Source organism: Nycticebus coucang, chromosome 22, assembly GCF_027406575.1.
Source record: "Nycticebus coucang isolate mNycCou1 chromosome 22, mNycCou1.pri, whole genome shotgun sequence".
Taxonomy (NCBI): Eukaryota; Metazoa; Chordata; class Mammalia; order Primates; family Lorisidae; genus Nycticebus; species Nycticebus coucang.
The window spans coordinates 51586467-51603869 of NC_069801.1; the positions used below are offsets into that span (position 1 = coordinate 51586467).

Below are 17403 nucleotides of genomic sequence, written 5' to 3' on the forward strand. Positions count from 1 at the left end.
TGGGATGCACATGTTGGTTGCACAGGAGAATGCCCGAGTCCAGAATGTGCTGAAGTGATCTAAGCCACATAGACAGGGAGTGGCAGAGCTGAAAAATGACCTGCTGACCCAGCCCAGAGCGCTTCCCTTAAACACACAGCCTCCCCTGGGGCGCCTGGATTTCCATACTGTGCCTTTTGTAGGAGAGCCTGCTTCTCAGCCCTGCTCTCTGAATGCAAGGATGGCGCTCTCCCCAGGGTTCTCAGGATACAACTGCATTTACTTACTTTTTTTTTTTTTTTTGTAGAGACAGAGTCTCACTTTATGGCCCTCACACAGCTCACAGCAACCTCCAACTCCTGGGCTTAAGCGATTCTCTTGCCTCAGCCTCCCGAGTAGCTGGGACTACAGGCGCCCACCACAACGCCTGGCTATTTTTTGGTTGCAGTTTGGCCGGGGCCGGGTTTGAACCCGCCACCCTCGGTATATGGTGCCGGCGCCTTACCGACTGAGCCACAGGCGCCACCCTGCATTTACTTACTTTTTATTTTCTATATTTGTAGAGACAGAGTGTCACTCTATTACTCAGGCTGGAGTGCAGTAACCCCGTCACAGCTCACTGTACCCTAGAACTCCTGGGCTTAAGCCTTCCTCTTTCCTCAGCTTCCCAAGTAGCTGGGACTACAAGGGTGTACAGCCATGCCTGGATAATTTTCATTTTGTGTAGAGACAGGTTCTTACTATGTTGCCTGGGCTAGTCTCAAACTCCTGGCCTCAAGCAACTCTACTAGTCTGGCCTCTCAAAATGTTGGGCTTACAGGCTAGAGCCACCATGCCCGACCCCACCCGAATTTATTGAGTGCTTACTATGCTCTAGGCACCATGCTAAGACTCAATTTAATCCTCGCTATGACCACTGAAATAGTACTGTTATCATTCCCGTGTCATACACAAGGAAACTGAGGCCCAGAAAAGTTTAGTGACTTGCCTGAAGTCGCGCAGCTGGTGCTGGGGCCAGGCTGTCTCATTCCAGACTCTGAGCATCCCTGCCACACTTGGCTGGATTCACTGATTCATGGAGTGTAGTGCAGTGGTCCTCAGGTGTGCAGTCACCTACAGGACCTGTGTGCCCCCCAGCCCCTGGCCTGAGAGTCACTGGCTCAGTAGGTCTGGGACGGTGCACTACTAACAGGCTCCCAGGGGATGCTGGCACTGCTGGGTAGGTGGAGATGGAAACCCTGAGAGCCCCTGGCTGAGCAAACTGAGCAAGGCAGCTGGAAGGGGGAGCCCGTAGCTGGGATTCCCTCTCTGCCATTTTCTAGCTCTGTGATCTTGAGCAGTTCACACTTGGAGCTTCTATTTCCTCATCTATGAAATGGGGATTGTAACAGTAACCTGCCTTGAAGGTAATGCAAGGGTCAAACGAGGTAACACAGGACAGACTCTGGCTGCTGCCTGGCTTAGCTGGCCTGTCACCGCCTCCCGATGTGGTCTTGTGCCATCAGGGCTCTTCAGCTTGTCTCCTGGAGTGATATGCTCAGTGGCCTCAGGCAAGTTGCTTTCCCAATCTGGGTCTCAGTTTCCCCATCTGTAAAAGGAAGCAGTTAAACTAGATGGCTTCTATGATCCCCCTCAGGAGACCCTGGCTTGCCCGGGATATCTAGGGTCAGGGCCAAGCCCCCACCTGCAGGTGCCTCGGGTTGAAGAACCTGAGGGGCTCCCCTCCCCATCGCCCTGCAGGGCCATGGTGCACTACTCCTGCCAGGAGCTGTGCCGTGTCCTCTACCTGCTCATCCCACTCCTGGAGCGCGGCGACGAGAAGCACAAGATCACTGCCACCGCCTTCTTTGTGGAGGTACCAGTGGGCGCAGGGCACAGGGCGCAGGGTGGGGGTTCCTCATGCCAAACAGTCCTTTACAGTTTGCAAGGCCCTTCCCTGAGCATGATTTCTCTCGGCTGGGAAGCCCTCATAGGCCTTCCTCCCTGCTCTTGTCATCTCTCCACCCTCACCCCGCTCTGCTCTTCCCAGGCTCCCTTAGTGCCCCGGGCAACCACTAGCCTTCCTGAGCACCTCCGTGGGCCAGCCGTGCATTAAAATGCATGAGACTCCACCCTGCCCCCAAGGAATCCTTGGTGTAGCAGGAGAGACAAAGGACACCCCAATTATAACTTGGGGGTACCATAGAGAGACCTGTGCTATGGTGGGGAAGTCCAGGCTGTGGTGGGAGAACAGGAGACTTGAGGGAGACACCAGGGAGGGCTTCCTGGAGGAGGAGACACCTAAGCTGAATGTGAGAGGGAAGGTGCTGGGGAGAAAGGAATCAGGATAGGTGGGTAGAGACAGATGGGGGCAGCTGACCGGTACCAACACTGGTGCTTACCGAGCGGACACTGTGATGTCTCCAGGCACCCTCTGAGAGCTTTACACCTGATTCATCTCATCCTCACGCTAATCCCAGGTCAGGGACTCGAGCTTTAACTTGTCTCCGGAGCTGCCCTAAAGCCCTGAGCAATGGCCCTCCCTGTCTGAAACAAGAGTCTTCACCCGAGTTGAGTCTTCTCCCACCTCTCCAGAAGAGGTGCCCACCCCTGGCCAGAGTCAGCTGCACTATGTTTGCTGTGGCAGTTTGGCTGGCTCACATGTCCCTCCCCAGCCCTCTACAGCCCTCTATGCTGGGATTGGGTGTGTGTTTTCCCCTGCTGATGGCAATGAACTCCTCAAGGGAGCTGCGTGACCTTGGGCACGTTGCCTAAGTGCTTGTGCCTCCATTTCCTCACCTGTAATATGGAGCTAGCAAATTGCCCACCTCAGAGTTTCGATGAGGATGGGATGTAAAGTACTTAGCACAGTGCCTGGCCCACAGAGAGTGCTCCCAGGGAGTCGGCGATGCTACTGGTGGGATTCTCATCAGTCTTCCGCATCTCTAGTGCCCAGAACCCGGTGCAAGCAGGCCTGAGTCTGGGCTGTGTGTGGAGCCCCGCTTCCCTGCCTGCCACCTGAGCCACCCCACACCCTTCTCCAGACCTGCCTTTCCCCAGCTCTGTCCTCCCATCATACAGGCCTGTGGGCTCAGTGGCGGCAGCTAGGCAGGGGCACAGAGGGGACACGTGGTGAGGATGGTGCAGTCACGAGAAGGCATGCAGGCTGCCGGGGGCGGGGGCAGGAGGCTGGGAAAGAGGTGAGCGCAATGCCCAGGCTTGACCTGGACCATGGGGGGCTGATGGTGCAAACCCTGTGATGGGGAGCGCAGGGGCAAAGGCACTCCCAAGGAAGAAAGGAGTCAAATTTCCTGTCGGACCTGAGCTCAATCAAGTGTTCTCATGTTTGGTGACCCCGACCCAAGAAGGAACAGCTTGAATTTTGTCCTTAAGGAACTCTTCAGTTGGACAGGGGGATAGGGCACTCAGAGGCCCCCGAAGAAGGAGCCGGTCAGCCTAGAGGAGGCCAGGGGCAATGTCAAGTGTAGCTTTAAGGAGCTGAGTCTGGATAGAGCCCTGCCAGGTGATGGCGTCAGGGCAGAGGTGGGCCTCACACCAGAAAGATTAGCACAGAAGGGATGAGATGGCGAGATAGTTCAGGGGACGCTGGGCAGCTTGGCTAGAAGCTGGCTTGGTGGTAAGAAAATGTGCTGGAGGGTGGGCCTGTGCCTGTGAATAGGGCCCCAGAGGCAGGCAAGGGCCAGAAGGGAAGGGTCTTGTGGAGCTACAGGGACTCACAGCTGGACAGTGACTTGCTCAGCTTGGCCAGGAGGTGCTGACGGGCAGGAAACAGTTGGTTTCCCAAGTCTGAAGCTCCATGCAGAGGCTGAGCCTGTTTATCCAATGCATACTCTCAGTGTGTAGGACAGAGGGGCCTGTTGCTACCTTGCAGGGCAGTAATTACCACCTGCTCCCTCAGCTCCTCCAGATGGAGCAGGTGCGCCGCATCCCCGAGGAGTACTCTCTGGGGCGCATGGCTGAAGGCCTGAACCACCGCGACCCCATCATGAAGGTGTTGTCCATCCGGGGCCTGGGCATCCTGGCCCACAGGGCTGAGAAGGTGAGTGGAGAGTGGCGGAGGGCCTGGCCCAGCCCGCCCTGGGCTGGAGGAAGCACACGGCTTGGCTGTCACAGTTTCTTAGACTCTGGCAGGTGGAATCAGGAAACCAGTTCTATTCCAGTCTCAGTTGCCCCATCTGTAAAATGGATATCTCTTAATAACCTCTCCATGTTTTACTTATTTTGAATGGTTTCTAGTCCAGTTTTTCACAACGACCCTAAAGATGATATACATCAGAGGGGCAGAGGATGGCAGTAATTATTCCTATATATATATATTTTTTTTGTAGAGACAGAGTCTCACTTTATGGCCCTCGGTAGAGTGCCATGGCATCACACAGCTCACAGCAACCTCCAACTCCTGGGCTGAAGCGATTGTCTTGCCTCAGCCTCCCGAGTAGCTGGGACTACAGGCGCCCGCCACAACGCCTGGCTATTTTTTTGGTTTTGCAGTTCAGCCGGGGCTGGGTTTGAACCCGCCACCCTCGGTATATGGGGCCGGCGCCCTACCAACTGAGCCACAGGCGCTGCCCAATTATTCCTATTTTATAGATTAGGAACCTGAGGCCCAGATTGTTGATGCCTCATTAACATTTTTTTTGAGACAGTGTCTCATTCTGTTGCCCAGGCTAGAGTGCTGTGACATCAGCCTAGCTCACAGCAACCACAGTTTCCTAGGTTCAAGTGCTCCTCCTCTTTCAGCCTCCCACATAATGGGACTACAGGTGCCTGCCACCATGCCTGGCTAATCTTTCTAATTTTAGTAAAGATGGGGTCTCACTCTTACTCAGGTTGGTCTTGAATTCCTGAGCTCAGGCTGCTCACGCCTGGGCCTCTCAGAGTGCTGAGATTACAGGTGTGAGCCACTGCCCTCTGGTCTGTCTTTATTAGCATTTTCGTAAAAGGGCTTTCTTTGTTCTACTGGACTCTGTTGCAGCTCATGATGTAGCTGGGATGAAGGGGCAGGGCGTAGACTCAGAAAGCTGACTAACAACACAGGGTGTCATTTACCTAGAGCCAAGGAGGGGGATGGACAGCAAAGGGCCTTGGGACTCTAGGCCAGGAAGGGGCCAGTGAAACCAAAGAGGGCTTCCGGGAGCAGCGTGAGCACGGTGAGGGCACCCAGGCAGTGGGTGCATAAACAGAGGCCTGGGGGTGGGGATCAGGCTTGGGGTTCCTTTCAGTGACTCAGAGGCAGAGACCCCATCCCACCTGCCCCTGTCCTGCAGGCTGCCAAGGTGCAGGCCCTCCTGCCGTCCATGGTGAAAGGGCTGAAGGGCATGGACGGGATGCTGGTGGTGGAAGCCGTCCACAACCTCAAGACCATCTTCAAGGGGCAGGACCGGAAGCTGGTGGACAACTCAGTCTTTGTGGAGATCCTACAGGTCCTGCTGCCACACTTCAGCGACGTGAGGACTCCACAGAGTGGGAGGGGTCACGTCTCCCCACACAGGGCTGTCACACAGCACCTGGTCCACAAAGAGAGGGCATATTTTTTACTGGTCCCAGCAGAGAAGGGACCTTTCTTCTCGTCACTAAGGCACCTTTTAGGTTAGTGGGGGCCCTGGCTGGGAAGAGTGGAGAGAGCTCCAGACCCAGGCTGGAGGGAGAGGAGCGCTGGCCCCATGTCAGCCCCACCGAGTGGCCTCCTGGAGGAGGGAGCCTCCCTGAGCCTCCATTTTTCCCCAGTCACGAGAGGATGTACGTTCCTCCTGCATCAACCTGTATGGAAAGGTGGTTCAGAAGCTGCGGTTGCCACGCACCCAGGCCGCGGAGGAGCAGCTGATCAGCACCCTGGTGCCGCTGCTGCTGATCATGCGGGAGGGCAATGCCAAGGTGGGCCAGGTGAGCGGCGGGCGCCGGGCCTCTGCCCTCCCCTCGCCGCCCTGCAGCTGCACTTCCTTTATGGAAACTAAGCCAGAATCAGCCCCTGGGGGCAGTTACTCATGTCTAGCTAAGTCTGTTTTCCAAGAGCACCCATGTCAGAACTGCCCTTCAAAATAGCCAACTTCACTTTCAATAGACCAGCGGTTCTCAACCGGTGGGTTGCAACCCACAGGAACTGTACTAAAGGGCCGCGGCCTTCGGAAGGTTGAGAACCACTGCAATAGACGATTTCTCAAAGTCCAGTTTTCACACACTTTTTCTGGAACATGTTCTGGCTGTCCTGGACTTCCACAGCTCTGATATCTCATCCTGTTTGTCCTCAGAAGTGTGTGAAGACCCTGTTCCGCTGTTCTTGCTTCATGACTTGGGAGCTGCCCAAAAAAACTTACAGCCAGAAGCCTTGGGACAACCAGCAGCAGACGGTGAACAAAATTTGCAAGTTCCTTGTGAGTGCTTCTGGGGGCTGCTGGGGTTCCTCACACGTGTGATGGGGTGGGGGGTGGGGCATTCCATCCTCTACCCTCTCTCCTACGCCAGCACCCTTCCCAACAACTTCCATGACCACCCATGAGTTGGCTCTGAATGTTCACCCCATCTCTGACTTCTCTGCCCCCTTCTGGTGTCCCTGTGGCCTCCTGGACACCTTCCCCATGAGCCGCAGGCTCTTCAGGCTCAGCCTGTTACTTCTGAACATACGCCTTCCCTTTCAATTCTTCTCCATCCCTCTAGAACCCCAAAGCAGAAGCCTGGAGTCTTCCAAGTCCCCTTCATCTCCCTCTCTCTTCACATTTCATTACCCTCAAATATTCCAAATATCTCAGAGTCCGCTTTTCCCTCCACATTCCTCCTGTCATCACCCTTAATTTAGGGCATCGACACCCCTTGGTTGGGCCATGGGTCCAGTCACTCAAGCGTCCTCCCAGCCTTTAACCTCATCCTTTCCAATACATTGCCTGCCCAGGCCACCAGACTCTTCTTGTTATAACCTGTATTATACAGAGGGGGCCAAAAAAGTATACATATTTTAAGAAAGAAAAAAATATCTATATTAAAATTGTAATACGTGATACATACTGATAATGTTTGTTACCTTGTATCTCTTTTAATTGAAGAAGTCAAATGTAACTAGAGTATTAGAAGTTTAATACAGGGTGGCGCCTGTGGCTCAGCGGGTAGGGCGCCGGTCCCATATGCCGGAGGTTGCGGGTTCAAACCCAGCCCCGGCCAAATTAAAAAAAAAAAAAAAAAAAAAAGAAGTTTAATACAGTATTTTCCCTTCTTAAAATGTGTAGGGCAGCTCAGTTGCTCACACCTGTAATCCTAGCACTCTGGGAGGCTGAGGTAGGGTGGATTGCCTGAGCTCAGGAGTTCGAGCTAAAGTGAGACTCCATCTCTAAAAATAGCCAGGTGTTGTGACAGGCACCTGTAGTCCCAGCTACTTGGGAGGCTGAGGCAAGAGGATTACTTGAGCCCAAGAGTTTGAGGTTGCTGTGAGCTATGATGCCACAGCACTGTACCGAGGGTGACAAAGTAAGACTTGGAAAAAAAAAAATGTGTATGCACATGCTCTCTGTATTCCTGCCTGAAGGGCAGCATTGGTTCCCTTTTCTACAACATCAGTCCCTAGGGTGTGCTCCCCAGACATCAGTCTCTACAGCTATGTCCCCACCCCAGGGTGTGCTCCACAGGACATCAGTCTCACGAGCTATGCCCTACAGGGGAGAAAGTTCCAAGACAAGTAAGTTTAGGAAGTACTGAGATTTTCTTTCTTTTTTTTTTTTTTATTGTTGGGGATTCATCGAGGGTACAATAAGCCAGGTTACACTGATTGCATTTGTTAGGTAAAGTCCCTCTTGCGATCATGTCTTGCCCCAAGAAGGTGTGGCACACACCAAGGCCCCGCCCCCTCCCTCCTTCCCTCTCTCTGCTTTTTCTTCCCCCCCATAACCTTAATTGTCATTAATTGTCCTCATATCAAAATTGAGTACATAGGATTCATGCTTCTCTATTCTTGTGATGCTTTGTCTTCCACTTCCATCCAGGTTAATACAAAGGATGTAAAGTCTCCATTTTTTTAATGGCTGAATAGTATTCTTGTATACATATAGCACAGATTGTTAATCCATTCCTGGGTTGGTGGGCATTTAGGCTGTTTCCACATTTTGGCGATTGTAAATTGAGCTGCAATAAACAGTCTAGTACAAGTGTCCTTATGATAAAAGGATTTTTTTCCTTCTGGGTAGATGCCCAGTAATGGGTTTGCAGGATCAAATGGGAGGTCTAGCTTGAGTGCTTTGAGGTTTCTCCATACTTCCTTCCAGAAAGGTTGTACTAGTTTGCAGTCCCACCAGCAGTGTAAAAGTGTTCCCTTCTCTCCACATCCACGCCAGCATCTGCAGTTTTGAGATTTTGTGATGTGGGCTATTCTCACTGGGGAGATTTTCAATGACATCAGCACATGAAAGTCTCTGAGGTGTGTGCATCCGTTCAGTCACCAAACCCCCCTTTCTAGGTCATCCCTGTGAAATCTGTGATGCAAGAGTGAGCATACACACTGTGAAGTGCTGCACTGCAGGATATGGCCCCGTCCTGCACATGGCATTTGAGAGGCTTTAGCACCTAGTCCCAATCTACCTTCCCTGTTGCATGGGCAGATGAGATTATCACTCGGGAGGCTTATGAGGGACACCCTTGGCCTCAACATCTGTGGAAGGGAGGAGTGGGGGCGGGAGTGGCAGAGGGGACATCAGGCTGCGATGCACCTCCAGGGTGCCAACACCCCATGAGAGCTCCATGTTGAGGCTGGGGTCAGGGTTTTACACCCTTTGTCCATCTGCCCCTTGATGCCAGCCACCCGAGGAAGGGGCTCTGCCTTGGGCCAGGCAGTTCTCTTCAGCCTAGGCAATTCCCACAGTTGGGGGATACATCCTTCCCTTATGAAGGGAGCTGTGGGTGGGGTGTCCAGCACCCCCACACCCATCTAACATAAATATACAAGGTAATCGATTGTTACCAGTGATACTCAAAGTCTGTGCACTCAAGGGTCTAATATTATTGCCATTGCTTTACGGGGGGGAAAGGGGTCTGGAAGGAGTGTTTGGCCAGTGGCTTATTCAAGTGCCTACAGTGGCCAGTGACTGGGTGCATAACTACGAGTGACTGGGAAACAGTGGGCTTGAGCACCCAGGAAAGCCTAGGCCCTACTGAAGGCAGGAGTGGACAGCTTCAGCTCAACATGCAGGCCTCTCTTGACAGGTCCTCTGGTTTCACAAGAAGAGCGGAGATCCCACATTTTTTTTTTTTTTTTTTTTTACACAGTCTCACTTTGTCACCCTTGATAGAGTGCAGTAACATCACAGCTCACAGCAAACTCAAACTCTTAGAGCTTGACATTGCAGAGGTTGCAAAAGGGGAGTGATCATATCAGATTTCTCTTCATCTCAACAGCCCCTTCACTGCCTCCCAGTGTCTGCTTATCAAACTCAACCTGACCACCACTGTGAGACTAGTTTGCCCAAATGCTGCTTTCTCACTGTCCTAACAAGAGTGGAAACTTTAATCTGGATGCAGTGCCTCATACTTGTAATTTCAGCACAGGGGAGATTAGGCAGGTGGATTGCTTGAGCTCAGGAGGTCCAGACCAGCCTGAGCAAAAGCAAGACCCTGTCTCTAAAAATAGCTGGGCGTTGTGGCGGGCGCCTGTAGTTTCAGCTACTTGGGAAGCGGAGGCAAGAGGATCGCGTGAGCCCAAGAGTTTGAGGGTGCTGTGAGCTATGATGCTGCGGCACTCTACTGAGAGTGACTAAGTGAAGCTCTGTCCTCCCCACGCCCCCAAAAAGAGGAAGAATGGATACTTTCCTGGGAGGCGCCTGTGGCTCAGTGGGTAGGGCACCAGCCCCATATACCAAGGGTGGCGGGTTCGAGCCCGGCCCCGGCCAAACTGTTGAAAAAAAAAATAGCCGGGCGTTGTGGTGGGCGCCTGTAGTCCCAGCTACTCGGGAGGCTGAGGCAAGGGAATTGGCTAAGCCCAGGATTTGGAGGTTGCTGTGAGCCGTGTGATGCCACGGCACTCTACCAAGGACAGTAAAGTTGAGACTCTGTCTCTACAAAAAAAGAAAGAATGGATACTTTCCTATTTTCCAATGCATGAGTAAGCCCTATTCCTGTCTGATAATCTAGAGCTTTTAAGACTCCCCACCTCGGCGGCGCCTGTGGCTCAGTGAGTAGGACGCCAGCCCTATATGCTGAGGGTGGTGGGTTCAAACCCAGCCCCGGCCAAACTGCAACAAAAAAATAGCCGGGCGTTGTGGCGGGCGCCTGTAGTCCCAGCTGCTTGGGAGGCTGAGGCAAGAGAATCGCGTAAGCCCAAGAGTTAGAGGTTGCTGTGAGCCATGTGACGCCACGGCACTCTACCCGAGAGCGGTACAGTGAGATTCTGTGTCTCCAAAAAAAAAAAAATGAAAGACTCCCCAACTCTTCAGTGTCCCCCTTGCTCTACAATTTGAATCCTCCACCCTGGGTATACTTGTCTCTTATTATGTCCCTGCCCTGTCCATTCCCATCTCTAGCTGCGTTTGCATGTAAGGACTTTGCTTCTGGGCGGTGCCTGTGGCTCAGTTGGTGAGGCGCAGGCCCCATGTGCCGAGGGTGGTGGGTTCAAACCTGGCCCCGGCTGAACTGCAACCAAAAAAAAAAAAAATAGCCGGGCGTTGTGGCGGGTGCCTGTAGTCCCAGCTACTCGGGAGGCTGAGGCAAGAGAATCGCTTAAGCCCAGGAGTTGGAGGTTGCTGTGAGCTGTGTGATGCCACGACACTCTACCGAGGGCCATAAAGTGAGACTCTGTCTCTACAAAAAAAAAAAAAGGACTTTGCTTCCAGCTGGGAGATGGATTGGAAGCAGGGACACCCAAGGCGGGAAGACCCCCGCAGTGGTGGTTGCTATCACTACGAGGATATGCGGTCTGGCCTCTGGGGGATTGAGGAGGAGGGTTAGTTAGCAGAAATGTTTAGGAGGCAGGGGGCCAGGGTCACCCTTCCTAGCTTCAAGAGGCATGGATGGGTAATAGTCCTTTGGGGGTTTCTCTTTATCCCAGGTGAACACCTACAGAGACAATGCCTTCACATTCCTCAGCCAGAGCCTGGAGTACGCCAAGAACCCACGGGCCTCCCTCCGGAAGACTGCGGTCATGTTCATAGGTAACCTGCCCCTGCATAACTAGTCTTGCCACGGGGGCTCTGCCTGCTCTCCAGTTTGCTCCCTCCCAGGCTGCCCTCCCTTCTAGCACCTGGTAGATGCCTCCCTTTGGGTGCAAGACTTGGCCAGCAGATAACCAGGGTGCAAACTGTAACGTCCTTACCTGCTCTAAGATCACAGCTTAGCCTGAAGTCTTTGTGTAGGGCATGACCTTGGCAACTGCACGCAGCAGAACTTCTGTCCCTGATCCCCCCAGGGTACAGCCTCCATCCAAGCCCAGCAGGAACCTGTGCAAATCCCCTGTTGATTGTGGCCGTAAGGACCAATCAGCATGGTGGAAAGAGTCACATAGAATCTCAACTCCATGATCCTCTTTGTCTGTGATCCCAACTGGGTCATTTATTCCCACTGAGCCTCAGTTTCCTCATCTGCAACCTGGGGGCCGACTTCTGTGTCACCCACTGGGTGGGAATCATTTTTGAAAGGTGAAGCCTGGCAGGCCAAGGTGCTCAGTGAAGTCACCTTCATTCTATTTCCCACAATTTCAATCTCTGTCTTTCTGGAAAAAACAAACAGCCAATTCTCCACTGCCCAGAATCCCTCCACAGGACCCTTCTGACTGGGGGTGTCCCTCCTAGCTACTCACCCCTACCCCAAATAACCACATATCCTTCGCTGAGGACTAGGAGACCTTGTTGGAAAGAGGCTTGGAGATGGCACCCTTTGTGAAGGGGATGTTTCTTTCAGTAATGTTCCCAATTCATCTGCCGTTTTTCATCCATCCAGCAACCCATCTAGCCTCCCTTGGGTTAACCCCCTGCTCTGTGTTAGGCGTGATATTTAGAATAGAGAAACATGAGCCCTCATGGAGGTGGTGCTGGTGGGGGAGGGACGGGCGGATGGAGGCTGTGGCCACTGACATGATCAGTGTTGGGACAGAGGAGCATTGCCCTGGACTGGGGGCATCCCTCAGTGGGGGATGCTCGGAGGCAGCTTATCTCATGGAGTGACTTCTATTTTCTATATGCTGGTTTCTTTCTCCTTTTCTTTTTTTCTTTTTGTTGAGACAGAGTCTGAAGCTGTCGCCCTTGGTAGAGTGCTGTGCTGTCAGCCTCAACCTCTTGGGCTTAAGCGATTCTCTGCCTCAGCCTCCCAAGTAGCTGGGACTACAGGTGCCCACCACAATGCCCAGCCATCTTTTTTGTTGTAAGTTGTTGCCATTGTCATTGTTGTTTAGCTGGCCCAGGCCGGGTTCGAACCCCCCAGCCTGGGTGTATGTAGCTGGCGCCCTAACCACTAAGCATGGGCACCACCCCACATGCTGATTTCTTTAAATCATGCTCTAAATGAATCACCTCTAAAATCGTTAGTGCTTAGCACCTGGGAATCTTCTCTGTGCCGGGGCCTGTGCTGGGGCACAAAGCTGAGCAGAGCCTGGACCTGCCTATAGACAGCTCCCAGCACAGTGCAGTGACTCGTGAACTCTTCAGGGTTATGAAACTCCCGTGAGCATGCTGAAGATGGCTATTAACACTTTCCCTAGAAAAATGCATGTCTGTGTGACTAATGTTAGTGTCCTCAGACACCACCCCTCCCCCTCTCACCACCCAGTGGTCTGGCAGGAGATAAAAGTTTATAAATCATAAGTAAAATACAATACAATACATGCAGACAGAGAAAAGCTCTGATACTCTGGGAACCCAGAAACCATCTAACCTACCCGGTGGGTAAGAGCAGCCACTTGTTAAATTGACTATTCAAGGACGAATAGGAATTAGGAAAAAAAGGGAGGGAAGGGCCTTCCCAGAGATCCAGCCCATTCAAGGACCTGCAGGTACTGTGCCGGCCAGGCACCGCCTGGGAGCAGGGAGGCCTGAGTAACATGGTAGAGGAGTCACTGGGACAGATCTTTGACCCAGCACTGCTGAGTCTCAGCCTCCCCAGGAGCCCCACTATGCTGTGCCTGATGGGTTTGCAAGGTGCTCTGATCTTGCATGTTACTGCTGCTCTAACTTGTATCACAGATGAGGAAACTAAGGCCCAACCTGGGTAAGAGACTAGCCTAGGGCCTCACAGACAGAGTCGGCTGCAGCCTAGATCCTGCCCCCATCCTGGGGCCATCTCTGCCCACTGGACCAACCATCTCCCCCAGGGCCCCGTGGGGGGAATCTGCCCCAGGGTCCAAATGAAGATTTTCCTTTGTGTCCTCAGTTGTGGGGCTGGAGGATGGTGGGGAAAGCTTCGCTGAGGAGGTCTGGTCTGAGGGCGGCTGTGGCAGGGGCGGACTCAGGAGAGGAATGCACATAATATCTCCTGAATTATGCTCAAGGGTCCCTGGTCCCCTGCATGGAGAGCATAATGACAGAGGATCGTCTGAATGAGGTGAAAGCTGGTAAGTCATGCCCGGGGTAGGCGAGATTCCAGGGAGCATGAGAGAACGAGGATCACAGTGGGTAACAGGGGAAGGGGAGGGATATGTCCAAAGAAGGGCTTTTCAGCTCAGTTCAGTTGTGCTATGCCTTATCCAGAGTGAACAGCGTCAGGAGCCATAGGTTTAAGAGACAGAACACACTCCTCCAATGGTAGCTTACAATCTCATTATGAAAATGAGACCAAAATGTAGTGCAGGGCAACCAGTTCAGATTCTTAAGGGGGCAGGTTCATTTAGTAACTGGGGAAGCTGGAGGAAATCAAAAGTAAAATACAATACAATACATACAGACAGAGAAAACTCTCAGATACTCTGGGAACCCAGAAACCATCTCACTTACCCTGGGGGGGTAAGAGCAGCCACTTGTTAAATTGACTATTCAAGGACAAATAGGAATTAGCCAGGAAAAAAAGGGAGGGAAGGGCCTTCCCAGAGGTCCAGCCCATTCAAGGACCTGCAGGTACTGTGCCAGCCAGGCACCGCCTGGGAGCAGGGGAGGCCTGAGAAACATGGTACTAAGGTAGGCTGGAGTAGGCTGGAAGAGTCCAGGAAGGCTTCCTGGACGAGGCAGGTCTTGATTCAGACTTTGGATGATGTGAACAATTTGGAGGGTTGGGAGGAAGGTAATAGGAGGGGATGTTGAGCAGAGGGTGCCTATGCCAAGGCACAGAGGTGGGAAGGAATGATGTGGTGTGAGAGCCATGTGGGGACCTGGTCTCTTAACAAGTGGCCTCTCCCTGCCCCCTGCCCCAGCTCTGGAAAACTTGAGACATGACCCGGAAGCATCAGTCTGCATCTATGCAGCCCAGGCCCAGGACCACATCCTGGCCAGCTGCTGGCGGAACTCTTGGCCACAGCCGCATGGGGACCTGTGGGTGTGTGACCCGTCTGCCACGCACCGCTGGAGCCCTAGCTGTGAGCACCTGCCCACTTCCCACCAGCAGCGCTCCTGGATCATGCAGGCACTGGGCTCCTGGAAGATGTCCTTGAAGCAGTGATGTCCCTCCTCAGGGTGGCTGAGCCCCAGTTCAGTATAAATGCCACGTGGCCCAACTCTCCATCCTGAGCTCTTCTTCCTGGGGGGTGCCCCGGGCTCTGGAGCAGCCGTCACTCTGTGTGACAGTCTGTGAGAGACGCATGCCTTCATTGTTAACTCAGCCAGCATTTACTCACGCATACAGGTTTGTTTTGTCCACATTGAATAAATGGGGAAACTGAGGCTCAGAGAGGTGAAGTGGCTTGCCTAAGGCCTCACAGGAAGTCTGCTGGATCTTTCTGTTTCCTCTACCCACATTATAAGAACAAAAGGAGATGACAGTTTGGGTGGCTCTTGGGGGAAGAAAAGGAAGGGAAAGAAGAGACACCCTCCCCCCACGACATCACACGCACACAGAACCCTGACCTCTGAGTCCCACCCCTGGCACTCTGCCCAGTCATTGGCCACCACTGATTCTAGCACCTACCCCAGACCAGGCCTGCTCTGGGTGCCAGGGACTCCACAGATGAACGAGACCAGGCCAACTTCTCAGACCCTGAGAAGCTGATGGTTAGATACAGAGGTTCTCAACCAAAGGTGATTTTCTTTCTTTCTTTTTTTTTTTTGTAGAGACAGAGTCTCACTTTATGGCCCTCGGTAGAGTGCCGTGGCCTCACACAGCTCACAGAAACCTCCAACTCCTGGGCTTACGCGATTCTCTTGCCTCAGCCTCCCGAGTAGCTGGGACTACAGGTGCCCGCCACAACGCCCAGCTATGTTTTGGTTGCAGTTTGGCCGGGGCCGGGTTTGAACCCGCCACCCTTGGTATATGGGGCCGGCGCCTTACCGACTGAGCCACAGGCACCACCCTCTGCCCTGCTTAACACCCCTCAGTATCTTCCTGCTCCTCTCCAGAGGACATCGTCCTCCTTAGCACAGCCTCAAAGGCTAGCAGCCTGGCCCCTGCCCTCCTCTCCCCCTCTCTAGGATCCATCACACAACATATCTGCAGTGGGTCCTTGATCCCGTCCCCTGCTCCCATCTGTACACTCTCACCACCTGGTCACGGTGTCCTCTGGCGCCTTACGCCACAGCCCTCTACCAAGGGCGATAAAGTAAGACTTCACCATGTGAAGACAATGAAAAGGAGATGGCATCTGAGAGCAGGAAGCAGGCCTACCGGACACAGCTACTCGGGAAGCTAAGGCAAGAGAATTGCCTAAGCCCAGGAGTTAGAGGTTACTGTGAGCTGTGTGAGGCTACAGCACTCTACCAAGGGCGATAAAGTAAGACTCTGTCCCTAAAAAAAAAAAGAAAAGCAGGGCAGAGATGTGGGCAGGGCAGATGTGTGCTTTAGAAAGCCTCTTCCTCATGGGGATACTGGAACCCCCAGGCACTGCTGTGAGCACCTGCCCACTTCCTCGGGTAAATAAAATAGGTGGAGCTATTCTTCTGGACCAGGATCAGTCATATAAAGTTTCTGCATACCCATAAGCCAGTAATTCCACTCATGGGCACACATCTTGGGGGAATCTTCTACAGGTCCATAAAGAGATGGATGAGGAAATCTATGGGAGTTCTTTGCGGTGTTGGGGAGAGAAGGCGGCCTGGGTGTCCACCCCTGGGGAGAGAATTTGCTGTGGAGCCCCACACAGCAGTTAGAGGTGGTGAGGGTATAGGCAATACCAGGTTTGGGACCTAAAACCCAGTGCTGTGTGAAGAAAGTACAAAAAAATCCAAAACAAAAAATGTATGCACAAAAGCATTCACATTTTGCAAGGATGTTTACAAACTGAGAAGACACATTAAAATATACTAGAATGATTGACTAGAGTTGGGGGTAAGGAGGAGGGCTCACTCTGCAGTGGAGCAAAAGGACTGGGTGGAGGTGCACACACAGGGAGACCTGGCCAGAGACTGCTGACCAGGCAGTGTGGGATGAGTGGGTAGCTGGACCTGTGCGAGGGTGAGGAAGGGGAGTTTCACAACCTGGTGGTTGACAGGTTGGAGGAGGGAAGAGGTGGTGTTGAAGATGGCTCCTGGGTTCCTGGGTGAGTGACTGAGCCAATGGCCCCCCGCATTGGGTGGTGATGAGACCAGGAGCAGGTCTGGGGTACAGGGCATAAGTTCAGTTTGGACATGGTGAGCTTGAGGCACTGTGCAGCAAGCTAGTGGAGACAGCCACGGGCTGGTTAGCTGCTGCAATGGTCTGAATGTTTGTGTTCCCCAAAATTCATTTGTTGAAATCCCAACCCCAAAAGTGATGGTATGGGGAGGTGGGGCCTTTGAGAGGTGGTTAGGGATTATTGAATAGGATTAGTACTTTTATTAGAGATACTCTAGAGAGCTCCCCTACCCCTTCCACCATGTGAAGACAATGAAAAGGAGATGGCATCTGAGAGCAGGAAGCAGGCCTACCGGACACAGAACCTGCCAGGCCTTGGCCTTCGACTTCCCAGCCATCACATTTCGGTCAGAAATAAATGTTTGTTGTTTATGAACCACAAAGTCTATGGTGTTCAGTTGCAGCTGCCTGATGGACTAAGATAGCTGCAAGGGGATGGAACTCAGGAGAGGGGGCTGAGAGGGAAACAGACTTGGGATTCATCTGTGCATGTGGGTTGGGGTGGGAATCCCCCGGGGGAGGCGGTAGAGTGAGAAGAGACATGGCCTCAGGAACACCTACTTTAAGATCCTGTTGGGGATGAAGAACCCACAAAGTTGACCATATAATCCAGTAAGGCTTTTGGGATTCTGGGCCTGAGGAAGAGCAGGACATAGGGAGGGTCCCATTTGGGCAACCTTTTCTATTACTAAGAATACTCACAAACACTGCCTGCTTGGAGTCTCATAGTAGCCCTATGCATTGTGAGCAAGGCAGACCAGCTTTACTGCCCAC

At 52.8% G+C, this 17403-nt stretch overlaps 1 protein-coding gene across 1 annotated transcript in view; it reads left to right on the forward strand.

The window, feature by feature from the left end:
- Positions 1-14577, forward strand: part of MROH7 (maestro heat like repeat family member 7) — a 63979-nt gene extending 49402 nt beyond the window's left edge. Inside the window, exons 15-22 of the mRNA XM_053576939.1 lie at positions 1720-1834; positions 3878-4018; positions 5247-5426; positions 5707-5862; positions 6228-6350; positions 10997-11099; positions 13427-13489; positions 14282-14577. Coding sequence (XP_053432914.1) covers positions 1720-1834; positions 3878-4018; positions 5247-5426; positions 5707-5862; positions 6228-6350; positions 10997-11099; positions 13427-13489; positions 14282-14526 — 1126 coding nt within the window. The 3' untranslated portion in view covers positions 14527-14577. The remainder of the gene's footprint in view (positions 1-1719; positions 1835-3877; positions 4019-5246; positions 5427-5706; positions 5863-6227; positions 6351-10996; positions 11100-13426; positions 13490-14281) is intronic.
- The last annotated feature ends 2826 nt before the right edge of the window (positions 14578-17403 follow it).